The sequence below is a fragment of the Parasteatoda tepidariorum genome, chromosome X2 (assembly GCF_043381705.1).
Source record: "Parasteatoda tepidariorum isolate YZ-2023 chromosome X2, CAS_Ptep_4.0, whole genome shotgun sequence".
Classification (NCBI taxonomy): Eukaryota; Metazoa; Arthropoda; class Arachnida; order Araneae; family Theridiidae; genus Parasteatoda; species Parasteatoda tepidariorum.
The window spans coordinates 28,016,400-28,033,477 of NC_092215.1; the positions used below are offsets into that span (position 1 = coordinate 28,016,400).

Below are 17,078 nucleotides of genomic sequence, written 5' to 3' on the forward strand. Positions count from 1 at the left end.
ATAGTTAAATAAATGTAAAAATACTTCACGGGGATTGAACACACACAAATGCAATTTAAAAAAATTTGTGTAAACAATGTAAAATAAAATAAAAAATATATAATTTAAAAACCTATGGATTTAGAATTAATACAATAAATTAAAATAATAAAAAATTCTAAAAAATCTGCAGAAGAAACGAAATTTCAAAAACTTCTTTCATAGAAAATTTAAATTAAAATACTTTTCAAAAAGGGGAGCGAAAAAGCGCAAAACTTTATCAAGTATATGAATTTAACTGTAGATTCGTTTCTGGTGTTTGTGCATGAATTAAATGTGAATAAATGTCTGTTCGAATGTAATTAGATAGTTTTGAAAAATTAATTGATATGCCACGAAAAGAAATTTCTCACGCATCATACCTTTTAGTTAAGTGATTTAGATTTTACAGAAACTTTGAAAGCCTTTTAAACTTCAATAATTACATTGTAACAATTATATCCTGAATCAATAATTGTATACAGTGATTTTAATAGCAGTTAAAACTATGGAGAAAACAAGGAAAAGATATATAAAGATTTTTTTAAAGGAGAAGAACGGAAAAGTAATTATTTTAGAAAATCATTTTCATAAATGTTCCAATATTAAAAAAAAAGAGAAAACAAAATAAGAAATATATATATATATATATATATAATTTAAGTATGTCGATCTAAATATAATGTAAAGACNCATGTATATATATATATATGTGTGTGTGTGTATGTATATGTATAAAGAGAGAAAGAGAATAATGTAAAAAAATAAGAAAAAATAATGGAATAATATAAAAACGTTATGGAATAATTTAAAATATTTATTTTATATCATTCTTTCATGCTTTTATATCTAAAAATAATGTAAAAAGTAAATATTTTAGTTTTTCTTTATTATGCAACCAAAATATTTGCAATTACGATTTTGGAATAATCGCTAGTTTTGTCATTTCTGAAGTATATTTGTGCAGTTTAAAATAAAGAAATAACTCACAAAGACTAAAACTGTCTATATGTGTTCGTGACAATACGTGTAACGTAAGGAGCTAAAATACATCTATGAAATAGTATACCCCTAAAAAAATAAATCTAGAATAATACAAATCTTTCGTAGATATCGCCCCCATAAAGACATCTGCATTGAAACTATCCGGAACCCGTTATAGTTAGATCACTTTATTTCTCAGAAACTTAAATATTTTTCACTTTATTTTACACAGGAACTCAAGAAAAATAAGTTTTTCTAGAAAAATAATAATTTTCTTTGTTGGCAAAGTACTTTAAGATATTTACGAAAGCGAAATTAATCTGAACTCTCACGAAATGAAAAAGGATTCTTTTCATTGTATCTCCGAAATGCAAATGAATAAGAAGAAAACTGAAAGCATTCTCTATTTTCGTAGAAATAATACCTTTGACCTTCCAGGTAGTAACCACAGATGAATATTTACTATTTCCTTGTGCAAATAAGGAAACTTATAAATGATGACTCTACTATACTATCAACGTTTTACTTGATAAAAAATATAATTTTATTCAAATATGCGAATATTTTTTATTGTATATGTTAATGTCATTGCCTTTATTATGTACATTAGATTTTGATAACTTTTTTTTTTCGTTTCTAGCAACTTTCAAAATTTTAGGTATTATAGGTTAGAGCAGGGTTTCCCAAAGTATGGTAAACGTACCCTCAAGGGTGCGGGAACAGTTTAGCGGGGGTATGCGTTCTTATGCGAAATATCTTACAACTGACAAAAATTTCAAAAAATTTATTTAAAAACAAATCTAGTCATGAAAATTTACCTTTATGTATTTTTCTATCGGCTATTTTTTGCAGAGTTAACAGTTAATAATTAATGGTGTCACAGCCAGTTGTGATTTTTAACTTTATTGCAATTTTTTTATAGTAAAAAATACATTCATTTTTTTATTAGTGGTGTACAGCCTTACGAAAAATTTAGAAAGGGTACAAAAAGTTCATAAGTTTGGGAAACACTGGGTTAGAGCAAGATTGCGAAATTATGTACTGTTACTCACTATACGGGCATAATTATGAAAAAAATACTAATTTAAGTAATATCTGTACACATAATATTAATTGATGGTAATAAGTTTTAATTTTAACACTGATGCAAAATGTAGAAAAGTTTAAAAAATCGTGGAAATTTAACTTAAAAATTAATTTTAATTTCATCTTAAACTTTTTTATCAAACTACTAATCAAAAACTTATTAATTTTCTTTCTCTCACAATTCTTACTTTTTTTGTATGTATAATTATCTCATGAAACATACTAGTGTATTTTTAAGGTTGGTTGATAAAATAAACTTGGAGAAGCTAAAAGCGTGTAGAACTTTTTTATTAATTCATTTTAAAAACACCGTCAATTTTCAGCTGAAGGACTTTAATTGTAACTACAATGCAAAAAATAGAAAAGAAACTCTTTGAACAACTTCTGATCAAATGATCCGATTTGCATATACTAACGATGCAATCTTAATGGATTGAGAGTAGACCTTAGGTGTGCTAATTAATTAGCAAATTCGATATTTTGAGTTACGAAATCAGACACACTTTCCATGGAAAAGCATATCTTTTTTTCAATCAATTCAGACTTTTGATACACAAAGTTCGGTCTTTATAGTTAGTAGAGAGAAGCCGCGATGGCTCAGGGGATAGAGCGTTCGCCTTCGAATGAGGCGAACCGGGCTCGAATCCCAGTCGATACGAATTCCGCATCCGACTTGCACCGACCACAGTGCTGACGTGAAATATCCTCAGTGCTAGATGGATCATGGGTTAGAGTCTCCTTGCCGTCGAGCTAACCGTGGGAGGTTCTCGTGGTCTTCCTCTCCATGTAACGCAAATGCGGGTTAGCTCCATCAAAAAGTTCTCCACGAAGGCCAATTTTTCCCAATACTCGATCCAGGAGTTACCTTGTCTTCTGGATTGGGTTCAAAATTACAAGGCTACCGAGTTGAACACTAGTAAACCCATAAAATTGGGTCGGCTGTTCAACTGCGATTATATATAAAAAAGGAAAAGTTAGTAGAGCGATGTGGCTCTCTAATTGTTAATTTTACATAATAAATAATAAATTTAACTATAAATTACAAATATATATATAAAAAAATAATTACCTATACATTTGGAGAAGCTAAAAGCGTGTAGTGTAAAACTTTTTTATCAAAACATTTTAAACTCGTCAATTTTCCTCTGAATCACTTTAATTGCATTTACAACGTGAAAAATTAAAAATAAACTCTTTAATTAACTTTTGATCAAATGATCCGATTTGCGTGTACTAACAATGCAATCTTAATGGATTGAAGGTAAACCTTAGGTGAGCTAATTAATGAAGTGTGCATTCGATATTTTAAGTTACGAAATCAGACACACTTTATATGAAAAGGCATATCCTTTTATCAATTAATTCAGATAAAACTCCCCGTGTAGCAAATGGCGACTGGTGCACTTTAAATCTGTCGCTTCACAAAGTCCTCCATGTTTCCAAAACAAATCAATACCTCTGGGGCTACTGAATTAGAGATTTCTCGTTCTCTGGTTCAGGTCAAAATTACGATCTGTGGATGAATGATTGACTGTATGAATGGGTATGCCCTATAAATGGGTGTGACGTATGGGTATGGCAGAAGTTTAATTCTTAGCCATAAATGACGTTACTGGAAAATTAGAGCAATCTCACCCCCTCTGCTTAATGGCAGACGACCACAACAACAATAACAATTAATTCAGATTTCTTGCACACAATTTAGAATGTTCAGTCCTCATAGTTAGTAAAGAACGGTATCGACTTTGGATCTCTAATTGATTAAAAATTAAATTAAACATTAATTAAATAACAAAAATTAAATAAACGGTATCGACTAAAACTGATTAAAAATTTTGCATACAATTAAAAATTAATTTATGCAATAATAATTTTAAACAAAAGCATTTTTGTGAATTATTTATTACTTTTTATTATTAAATTTAATATTGATCACAAAATTTTTAATTTGTAAAGTACAAAAAGTTATTTAGAATTATGTAATGTTGATTTACTATATGACCAAAATGTGAAAGAAATCTTTTAAATAGTTTTCAAAAAATAAAAAATATATAAACATCGAAATTTTAATTACCGTTGAACAAAATCAGTTAAGACATTATATTTTAAATTTAACTGGTTATATTAAAATCTTAAATAAATATTTGAATTATTAACTAATTAATTAAAGAATATACATTTAGATATCTAGCTGTATAGTGTCTTGAAGCAAATTGTGAATTAGCCTATTGTTGCAATCACACACTGAGAAAAAAAGTATAGTCTAAACTACCAAAATATGTGGGAAATTACCGTGTTTCTGACTCTATGGGAATACCAATAAGCTCAATAATTTTTACCTACACGCTTTGGTAATGATTTTGATTAAATTAATTGTTAAATATGGTTTTATAATATGCGATAAAATTTGGTAAATGTGGTGAAATTCGGTAATTTTATAATGATATCTTACAGCAGTGCAGAAAAACTATTTATTCGGCTAAATTTACTGTTCAGTTATATATTTTTATCAAACATATCATGAATATTTATCGTAAAAGGAACCAAAATTTCCGGTAAACCGTTACCATATGGACGGAAAAGTTACTAAATGAATAGCTTAATTATCATATATTTTGGTTTTATTTACTAGAATTATGGTTTTTATAAAGAAATGTAATTATCATACAATTCGATAATTTTACCAGAATTTTTTCTCAGTGTAGCTTCAATATTGCTGTTAAAATTAATCAAACCATTTGTATTTATTTGTTGAAATTATCAATTATAAACCATATATTTGCTGAACTTATCAAAAAGTTGCAAGTTTGAAAAATAAAAAGGAATTATCTATTTGAAAAGAATAAAATAAATCATAATAATTGTCTATATTATTCTTTGATTCGTTATCAACAACTTTTATTTTTTTACGAAAATCGAAAAACAAAAATCCTCAATATTATGAATCATAATCATGAATAAAGGTTAGAAGAAAAAAAATACAATTCAATTCCAAAAGCTTCCGCACAGTCTGGAATTCCTGTAATTGTGAGAAAATCGCACAAATAGGTAGTCCATCTGATATAAATAGGACTATTTCTCAAAAATTTAATCATCTATATTTATATCAGTTCCAAGAAATCTATTTCCAAGTGAAAGAAAAAGTGAGACTTTTTTTTGTTCTATGCGTAACTGCAAACCGGAAAATCATGCGTCACGAATATTTACCGTTGAATGAGATCATCTAAAATAATGATTTCCTAGAAATTATACAAAGGGTTTACAAACATCAAACATACTTATAAGTCTCCGATCATTTTTTTTATAAAAAAGATCAAATGCGTGCCATTTCTAAATTCAAATTTTAATGATATATAGTTTCAGATCTGTAGTTTGCATTTCCGTTATATAAAATATTTCACGTGTTTTTAATGGTTATTGGATAATTTTTTAAAAATGTATACATTATTTTTTTTTTGTACTTTGGTATCGTTTAGTGTTAGCAAACCGTATACAAGCTTAAGTCAAAATTTTAAAATTTTAAAACTCTGATGTTTTAAATTTTTTTTATAATTTAAAATATTCCCTTACAAAAAAGTAAGATGTTTTTGATGGTATTTTGAGGTTAACAGATGTAAAATAATTTACCTGAGGTAGAAAATGAGGTTATATTTTGCACCAAATATAACCTCAATAAACTTCAATTTCAGCCTCATTTTTACCTCAGAAAATCAACCTCATATATAATTCACAAATAATTTTAATTCAGATCTGGTGAAATTATTCACACCTCAAATATAATTATTTGCTTGAAGTGTAGAAAAATAATTCGTGCACCTCAAAAACAACCTCCCTAAGATGGTTGTTCTGAAGAAGATTTTCATCAATCTCAAAACAACCTCAAGTGTGAGTAAATCAACTTCATACACCTTAATTGTACCTTAATAGGTTGATATTTTAAGGTTGTTTTTGAAATTAACTTCAAATAAACCTCAAAACAACCTCAAAAATACCTTAAATTTCTGTAAGGCTTATGCATTAATATTACCAATCTCTATCAATTTTTATTAAGATTGTACAAAATTAAATTTGTCTTCATTTTTTGCTACTATCATTTTAAATTTTTTAAAAATGAACTAATTTTAAAATTGCAGATTTTCAATATATTTAAAAAAATTATATATCGAAATTTGAAATAAAATTTTCAATTTCTTGAAGACAAAGTATATATAATGTATATAAATTATACATATTCCAAATTATATTTAGTTATCTCTTCAGCTTGTGAAAAATATCCATTTCAAGTTTAAAAAATTTGAGAAAATTGACTATTGAAAAAAAGTATTCAAAATCTCAGCTATACCGGAAGTTCAAAACGTGGAAAATACAAAACCAAGCATAATTTTGCGTTTTAATTCAACAAATATAAATTTTAAACAAGTTAATGAGAACAAATGGTATTAATTTTCAAAATTATTTTAAAAATCCTTAAATGTTTAGAAAAATTTTTAAACCCAACTCTGAAACTGTTATTTTACAATCATTCCTTTCCTTTTAATTTTTAACTTTTATTAGTACTAATTCAATTTTCGATAAATGTTTTTTCTTCCTTGCATGCGGCTGAGTTGTAGAAAGTATACCTTATCGCAGGTAGTCATAAATACCGATTATGTTTTTAATCATGCAATCATAATTTATTATCTCAAAATTTTAATTACAATTTTATGATTACATTTATTACACTGGGGAATAAATTTTTTGTTGCATTTATACAAATACTTGATATTGCCTAATTCAGGTGTGGGGATTTCAAATCTGAAATTGGTTTCACTGCTAAAGCTGCATTTGACAAATGACATTTTAGTCTATTTTTTGAAGAAATGTACAAGTATAAAAACGTTATATGTAACAAGGAGTCGGTCGCATAACTACGGCAAACTTCGAATGGAGTTAGGACACATCATCATTCTTAGGAACCCATGTCGTCGTACCGGCTAAGGGTCCATTATGACCTGTTCAGAAGCACACAAGGAAACAACTCATAATAGGAAAACGCCCCTAGCAGCGTATGACGATATTTCCGGACATGGGTTCTTGCGCAATTTTAATACTGATGATGAGCCTCAACTCCCTTAGAAGTTTGTAGCAACATTTATGCTACCCTCTGCCATATAAAACGTTTTTAAACTGATACATTTCTGCCAAAAATTGACTAAAAATATCATTTTTTAAACATCTGTAGCGTGGAGAAAGAAACCGATTGCATACTTGAAATCAACGAAGAGAAAAAATCCAAAACTTGTTAAGAAAATATTATGCAGCAGAAAGCAAAAAAGAATTGTTTCTTAGTGTTATTAATTACAACTGTATTCCTTATCAAAAGTAACCATCTAAACTTAATTTAAGGGAGATTGATTAATACAATCAATTACATTTAGCTTAATTCTGCCAAGCGGGATGTTACTCGTACTAAAGTCTGAAATACCAGAATATGGTAAAGTTTACCGTGTTTCCGGCTCTATGGGAAAACCAAAGAATTCGGTAATTTTTACGGATACGATTTGGTTTGATTTTGATGAAATTAGAATAAAATATGGTTTTATGATACGTGACAAAATTTGGCAGATGTGGTAAAATTTGCTAATTTTATTATGGTAGCATAAAAACCACTTGTTTGGTTAAATTTATTTATCAGCTTCGTGTTTTTTACAAAATGGATGGTAAGAAGATATAAAATTTTATAACCCACAATTTCTTGTAAGCAATTACCATATGAAATGAAAAATTTCCAAATGAATACTTAAATACGGAATACTTTGGTTTTATTAACCAGAATTATTGGGGGGTTTTTTTAATCAGAAATGTTATTACGATACAGTATAGTAATTTTACCAAAATTCTTTTTCTCCGTTCAGTTATTCCAACTCCTGATTACTTGATGTAACATATTTTTCCGATTATATATTAACCTTTTACTTACGGCTGGTGCAACATGTGGACCACGTGTAATGGTACAAATGGTTCACCGTAAACAAAGGATTAAAGACTTTAAGTGACAGTATGTCACAATTTTTTATAAAAGTATTAGTAGCCTACTGTATGTGATCACTTGAAATACATTTTTTCTTGTTTATTGGTGCAAATGAAATTTGTCAAAAAAAAAAATATTTTTATTTTTATATCGCATAAATTTCGTTACTTCGAATTTTTTTTTGTTTCCCTATTCCAGTCTCTATTTATATTTTTACCAACTTGGAATTTACTTCTATAGAAATTAACACTTTTCTTTTTTTCTCCTTATTAATAAAGGCAGCTGCCAAAGCTATGGTCATTCTTGCTTGGGAGGTAAGTAAGAGTTATTCATCTTATTATTAACAATTGCAAAAGAGATACACTGTTAGAAATTTCTCAGAAAAAATTATGAAATAACAATTTATTTAATCGTTATTTTACCATATTCAATCAAAACAGTCAAGTAACCGTAAAAACAATGGTTGCCAATCTATAAACAGTGAGAAAAATCGCTTATTGACTATTATCACCTAATACGGTTTCAGAAATAGAGTTTCACTCGCGCAAACTTGACTCTACGCCTATGAGAATCAGACTAACTTTCTTTGAGAACTGGAAGCTGAATCATGCAGTAACGATTACTAATTCATATTCTTATTTTGCATCGTCGGATGCCAAATAATCTTATTATAAGTGTGTGAACACCTTGTGCGGCCACTTAGTTCTTTGCTGCTGTGTACATACGTTAGCCAATAAGGTTAACTTGTCAGTCTAATGATCAGCTGAACGGGGATTCGAATCCCAGTATTGACTGGTGACTCTGGCCTATTGGAATATGATACTTACTTTCACGCATATATGGCAACACCACAGAGTTGTACAATATGAATACAAAAAATTCTAGTAGCAATATCTTACGCTTGAGGACACCGTCAGATAAACTAAGTAAGCCACCTTCTTCGGTTCATTTAACTAGACTGAACCGCAACCAAACTCCAATGTCCAGTTAAATTTCATTTTTATGGTTTTGAAATCATGCTAGTTGTAAATGGTTACAAAACCATGCAATGTTGTTTTCACGGCTTTTCAACCATACCTATTGTAAACGGTATCAAAACCGTAAAGGTAAATAACTTTTCTTAACCGTAAACTTTACGGGTAATCAATCGGATAAACAGGCAGCTGCTGGTTATTTTACCGTAAGTTTAGGATGAAAATTCTAACAGTGTATAACTTATTATAACTTATTATGGGTTATTCTCAAGAAAGTTCGACTTTTGTATCCAATTTATTTTTGTACAAAGAGTTTTTCCTTCTTAAAAACTATTAAAGTCATCCAAATTATTATATCATAAATTTTTTGACTAACAACTCCATTTAAATATGTAAAATGTCACTTCTGTTTATTGTTCCTTTGCCACTTCTGTCTCTATTTAGGTAAGTCTTGAATGTAATTACAGAGCATGTTAAATAAACATTTTACGTGTTGTTGTTGTTGTTGTTTTTTGTCTGTTACTAAATATTCAGGTTATTAGAAATGTATTCTTTTTCTGTCCTATAGCCTTTCGTTTTATTTTCGCAATCCATCATAAAATTGTTGTCTTATAGTTTGCTTGTTACTACTGCTCCTTACTATAAATATTATTAAATTTTTCTCCAGAAGGTCACCATATTACATAAAATAGGAATGAATAGTTTATATATGACTCTTTATCCTTTACATGCAGGTAAAGTTTGATACATTTTCAGACTAAAAGTCAGCTTAAAAGTAAATATATATTTATTAGTAGTCACTTCTATCCCCTCTCTGTATGCTATTACTTTAAAACCGGAAACTAAAAATGTGCAAAAATAACACCGAAACAAATAATAATCGAATTTGAAAACCCCATCGATTCAAAATCAAAACAGCGTTTACTCAATTTTAAGCAAAATGCATTCGTTGATGAAGTAAAATTTTCTCTGAGTGGAAATATTTCGATTTGATCACCTTTTTTAAAATACATAATTCTAAGTTTTTTTTACACGAATTTTCTTTCATGTTTAGTTGACTTTCAAGTTTATTTCTATGGGTTTGTATTTTTATATTATTATTTATATAGAATTAAACTTTGTGCTGAAAATAAGCATTAACAATCCATCATCGAATGACTGCAAAAAAATTAACATTTAAAATTAGCTTTTATGTTATCCGCTACTTTTAATCAATTTAGTGAGATTTTTACTAGAAAGAATATTTTTCGGTGAAATATATGTTTCCAGCGAGATAAATATTTTTCAGTTTACTAGTTCTATATTAGTCTTGTAATGTGTTCAGTTTAAAACTTCTACATTAGTCAAGATATGCATTTTGAACCAGAGGCTTTCTTCATGCTGTAATGTGTATAGTGCGTTTTTCAATAATACTATGTGAACATTATTTCAATAAGAAATCCACTTAATAAAAAGTATTGCAATACGAAATTATTAAGTTTATCATATTTTTGGTACATGGGTGTTCTGTAGTGATCACTTCTAATATATAATTTCGAAATCCTTTACAAACAAAAGTATATACACAATTAGTGAACACAAACTAATATAAAGCACGAGTAAAAGGCAAAATTCTTTCGAAATCTAATGAATCTCTATTATAGAAGGCTATATTGAAAATATCAAAACATGTTTGATTGCCGAAGGAAGGGAAAAGAAAGTTGATAAGTAATTCTTAGAAGCACACTAAAATTTTATCCTGCAATTGAACTGGATTTGATGCTTTTAATTCCGACTTCCTCACGAATGATTTGAAAGATTTTGATTGCGTTTTTGTTTTATTCACATATTAATTTGCGATACCTAATGTGTTTTCATTCATATTTCAAGGATTTTGAGTGTGTATTTAATGGTTGTACTTACGGAATACACTGAATATTTCATATTTGAATTTTAATATTTTCTTTTTCATTGTTAGGATATAATTATTAATAATATTAGCTCATCCAATTATTATTCAATATTTCACGGAATATAAAAAATTTTATCAGAAAAAAGACTATTTTTAAGAAGATTAATTCATACTTTTAATTCATTATTGTTTTATTTTTGTTTCAGAAATTTTAAATTCACGTAATTGTTTCGAGTTTAAAATAATGTTATTGAAATGTTTGAATGTATTGAAAGCTATTCATCAAACGTAATTTAATATAATAATCTATTTATTCCTCATAATTTGGATAATTATGTAATTTCAATGATTTGAGGAGATGATTGTTCACAAAAATAATGAAACAAAAAGATAGTAAAACATGATAATTCAAAATGAATAATGCCGTGATGAAAGAAGGATATCATTAATATCAATTTATAATTATTATTTCCCCTCAAGTGGAAAATCATGATTGTCTGCCTGCCATCCTGTTATTTACTACTACTTCTTAATTTGCTAAGCCTATTAAGCCTACTACGCTGATTTACTTCAATATAGCTCATAAAAACTCGTAATATAATGTAGGTAATTACTAAAGTATTAATGTTCATAAGGAGTGAAATAATTTTGCTCTTAAATCTCGTCTCCTTCTGTCAAAAGGGATGTTAAGCACTTTTTAATGAGAGCTCATAATGTAATTAAAGGACAGTAGGATTAAATAACGTCTTTCGAGTTAATTCATAATAATAATTGAAACAAATAAAACTTCAATAAATTGATCATAGTTTAAAATTTAATTCATATTTGAAGTAGTATGAATTTTTTTGTTAAATCCACAAAAATGTTCTCCATACATTAATTGAATTTCTAAATTAAAATATTAGTCAAACAAAAAAATTAGCAATAAAAAATTGAACAAAAAATATTAAATAAAAATTAAATGAACTGTAATGGTTTCTGACTATCACCATATTATTGATCTGACAATCACCATATAGCATATTTTTAATATACTTGTAAACTTGTAATACATGTCAAAAAAGTGTACACTTTAGAGTCACAAATTAATCTTTAAGTATAGAAGAAACAAAAATGCTACCGAAATTTCTCGAAACACTAGTGAGACAGGTGGGAGGGGAAAACATAAAAACCAGTTTAATTACCCAGTAAGTCTTAGAGGTATATCTAAGTATGTCTATTAACTCCTTTCTTTTTCTTCCGGGTTTCAACCATGTTGTGATATTTTCAACCCACATTCCTTGTTATATTTCAAAGGCATTCACGGCTTAAATATCAATTGTGTATGTTGCATATTTTTGTTATTTTATATTTAACAAGGATTCTAGAGCTATATATTAAAGGTAGTCATCATCCTGTACATAGGTTGTTCTGTAATCTTCATCTTTATTATATTATTCGAATTTATTCATTATAATTCGAATATTATTGGATTTTATCATTTAAAAATATGCGTATTAAATAGGTGTAAAATATTTTTAAACCTAACTATTCAGTTTTTTTTAACCATTAGTAAATTAAATAATAAAAAATAATAAATTATTATGAAAAATAATTTTTAAATTGAATTATTTTTGGATAAACAATTTAATAATAGTGCATACAAAATTTTGATTTACGTCATTTATTACGGAGATACCGAAAAGTAATTCCTGATCAGATAAAAAAATATTCACCGTACCGTAATTTTACCATAATTCCTGATAATATTCCTGATCAAATTTTACTGCACTTTTTACGGTAAAATCCATTTTTAGTGGAAAATGAGACCGAACAAAAATTTGACGTACTGTAGTTTTTACAATAATCATCAATGTAAAATAACAGAATCACACCAAATTAATAAATATCCCTGTAAAAATTACAGTATAATATTTTACGGTAGAGAGGGACTTGAAGGTAAAATTGATTTTACGGATGATGCACTGAAAGTGTCGATACTTCTTACATTGTATTTAAGGTTAGGTTCTTGATTCATTAAGGTTGAGTCTAAGTACATAAAAAACCGATCATTAGATCAAAAGTTAATCTGAGTTTTTCATTTATTTTTTCGCACTTTACGTCATCCGTCGTCTGCTTTAAATAAACAGTCATATAAAATTGGATGAGTCATTTAACCAATATTGTCTACAAAAAAAAATTGCAAAACTAGATTTTTCCCCGTCAAGTCCATTTTAAATTCTAAGTTTGTTGAGCCGCGATGGTTCTGAGGATAGAGCGCTCACCTTCCATTGCGGCGAACAGGGTTCGAATCCCAGTCGATACGAATTCCACCTCCGACTTGCACCGACCACAATGCTGATGTGAAACATCCTGAGTGGTAGACGGATCATGGGGTAGAGTTCCCTTGCCGTCAGGCAAACCGTGGGGGGTTCTCGTGGTCTTCTTCTCCATGTAACGCAAATGCAGGTTAGCTCCATCAAAAAATCCTTCACGAAGGCTCCCAGTACTCGATCCAGGAGATCCCTTGTCTTCTGGATTGGGTTCAAAACTACAAGGCTACGTAGTTGAACATTGATAATCGTAAACCCAAATTTGGGTCGGTTGTTCAACGACTGTTATGAAATAAAATGAAATCTATGTTTGTTTGCTTCTTAAATGCTGTTTATTTTTGTTTCAGGACATGGAAAACGTAGTAGTGCGGGCTCTGTCCCGTTGCCATTGCTGTGGCAACAAATCTTAAGAGCTCGGGAGCCTGTTCCTTTTGTTGACTATCGTATCCCTGAACGAGATGCATTTGATATTTTAAAAGGCTTCACAGACAACATTAAAGCTTTGGAAGAGAAGGTAGATGGGCAGAATTAAAACTCTCAAGCTCTCCAAGAATTGAAATGCACCTAGCGTAGAAATCATCGCACCTCCAATGCAATCCAAGTTAATCAAAAAAAAAACTTCCCATTAATAGATTTTGTACTAAAGCACAATAAAATGAATCACCATTAATACATATCTATATTATTTGCAACATTTGCTACATTAAATTATTATATGCTGTATTAAAGCACAATAAAATGAATCACCATTAATACATATCTATATTAGTTACAACATTTGCTACATTAAATTATTATATGCTGTATTAAAGTATAATAGAATGAGCCTGTTTACGTAAGCATATCTATGTTTTTTCCATCATTTAAAATTATTTAACTAATGTAGGTAATATTAGAGCACAAAAAAAGGAAATAAATGAGAAGTTCTCAAACTTTATCAATCACGGAGTATTTTTGAAATTGAAAATTCGCGGAGCATTAAAAGACGAGATTACTTCCTCCATATAAACATACCTATGGTATGCTCTTACTTATTTCCTAGCCAATTAATATTTTTAAACAATATTTGTTTCATTTTATTCATTCAAATTTATTCAATTGATCATAGTTATCATATTTTTAATTTTAATATTTTAGGTATTTTTAAAACCTGTTTAAAGTCAATCAAAGTTCAAGTTTCTAAAATATTTTCGTAACCTTTCAAAGTATAAATTCTTTCAAAATTCAAGTTTTAAAAATATTTATTGGAAATAATTCGTTAACGCTTTGACGAAAAATAATACAATGGTGTCCTTTTTTATATATATTTTTCTGATGTTCTAACTACAAGCAAAAATATTTTTTTGCTACTTTTTAATTACAAAAAAGCAGGCTAATACTTACTAAAAATTTGTTAAGTAATCAGAATTATATTTATATTAAAATATAAAATCCAAAAAACGTAATTTGAAAAAAGTTTTTTTCACTCATGTTCGAAAACTTATCAATAAAGATTCTTTGAATTAAAGAAATTTCAATGATGAAATATTTTTTCTCTCTTAGATCTAAATAATAAAAAATAAGTATAAATTTGAAAAATTACTGTTTTGAAGCGATTCGTGTTTGAAAGATTTCACCTTTACCGCAGAAAAAGATACCAGTGTTTCAAGCAGTATTTCATAAGCATAATTTATAAAAAAGTTTATAATATTTTTCACTTATTTTGATCTTAATTAACACAAAATACTGAAAAAAAATATGATAACTTTGTTTAATAAAAATTCTCTGTCAAAGATTTAGCTAAGATCAATTGAATTGTTACAAATTGTTGTTGAATTGTTCAAATGTTACAAAAATTATTCAAACATAATAATTACTGAATGAAAAAGGAAATTCCGTACTTATTATTTTCCATAGGTTAACATGGAGAAAGCAATTTCCTTTTTCTGCAAGAAGAAGAACCTTTAACTTTGTCTCACAGCTACTTATTGTATTTAGTAAGTTGATTGACAAAATAGCTCTAACTATGAAAAATCTTTTCGTCATTTAAACTTGTAGAACAATAGATTTCTCGGCTTAAAAAGCTTGTAATTTGGACTAGTTTCAAATTAATGACGCTAAAGTCATACGCGAAAAAAAAAATCCACAATAAATAGTGCAGAAATCATCCACAAGTTGATACTTTATTTTCTGATACTTAACATATGCTGCTAATTTTTACTTGGTTGCGTTAAACAAAATTTTCGATGAAGGACGATGTTAATTTGATCTTCATAATTGGATTATATTTAGCTGATATTCTGGTTGGATTGACTTTTGATATGAATTTGCTTTGTTAAATAAAGAACCTGAAAGTGATTTCATTTTCTTCAATTTCACAGACAAAGCTGCAACTGAACGACTATAACCAATTTTTACTTGATTCTAATAATATTCAAAGAAATAGCACAGTATTTTTTTTTTAAATTTCATATTATTCTTTTCATTAACTTCATTTTTTTAACGTATCTTACTTTTCCGGGAAAAAACTGCGAAATGTTTGGCAGAGCACCAAGTGTTTCGCAGAATGGAGATTGAGAGCTTCTGAAATAAAGTATATCAGTCTTTTTTTTTCTTCTTTTGCAATATTTATTATTTGAAATTTAATGAAATATGAAAGCACAATAAAGTGAAATACTATTAATAAAGAATATCTATGTTTTTCCAATATTCATCACTTCAAATTTGATGAAATAATAAATCACAATAAAATAAAATATTGTTAATAAAGAATATCTATGCTTTTTGTAATATTTATTACTTCAAATTTAGTGAAATATTAAATCTCAAGAAATGAAATACTATTAATAAAGAATATCTATGCTTTTTGTAGTATTTATTACTTCAAATTTGATGAAATAATAAAGCACAATAAAGTGAAATATTATTGATAAAGAATATCTATGCTTTTTATAATGATTATTACTTCAAACTTGATGAAATATTAAAGCACAATAAAATAAAATACTGTTAATAAAGAATATCTATGCTTTTTATAATGATTATTACTTCAAACTTGATGAAATATTAAAGCACAATAAAACAAAATACTGTTAATAAAGAATATCTATGTTTTTTGTAATATTTATTACTTCAAATTTAATGGAATAATTAAAGTACAATGAAATGAGATACAACTGATAAAGAATACCAATGTTTTTGCGATATTCATTACTTCATATTTGATGCAATATTAAATAATAATTAAGTTAAGTTTACTGTTAATAAAACGTATATCTGTGTTTTTGCAATATTAATTACTTTAAGCAAATGCATATAAATTTGAAGCACAATAAAACACTTTTGATGTAGCATACATATGTTGTTTGTAGCATTATTTCATTCTACTTTTAATTTCACGAATTCATCTAATTTCAGGGTAGTATTAATAATTCATCTTTAAGCCCAAATTCTAAACACTCACAACTTTATTCATAAGCTGGTTTTTCTGGTAAGTAAGGGCAGATGGTACGCAATGCTGACCACATTGTCAACATCATTTGGGTATGGTCACGAAATTGTTGATCCTTAGCTTTTTTTGATAGCCTGGCCCTCGACGGACTGTTGCGGAAATGTTTCACTTTTTTCCAACTTCATTAATAAATTCATGAATCTTTTTTTTTTGAGCTAGTATTTTTAAATAGACCAGCTCAGAGGAAGTAAAATATGAATACGGAAACAGTTTTAAAAATTATGGTTACTTAATAAATGGTTAATAAAACTTAATATGGTTGACTGAACTTAGATTTTGATATCTAAAGAAGAGAGATATCATTTTTGATGTT

The 17,078-nt window shown here is 27.8% G+C and overlaps 1 protein-coding gene across 1 annotated transcript in view; it reads left to right on the forward strand.

The window, feature by feature from the left end:
- The window catches only part of LOC110283395 (uncharacterized), a 32,564-nt gene extending 15,957 nt beyond the window's left edge, over positions 1 to 16,607 (forward strand). The window contains exons 2-3 of the mRNA XM_043041069.2: positions 8,377 to 8,412; positions 13,623 to 16,607. Coding sequence (XP_042897003.1) covers positions 8,377 to 8,412; positions 13,623 to 13,807 — 221 coding nt within the window. The 3' untranslated portion in view covers positions 13,808 to 16,607. The remainder of the gene's footprint in view (positions 1 to 8,376; positions 8,413 to 13,622) is intronic.
- Positions 16,608 to 17,078: the final 471 nt, after the last annotated feature.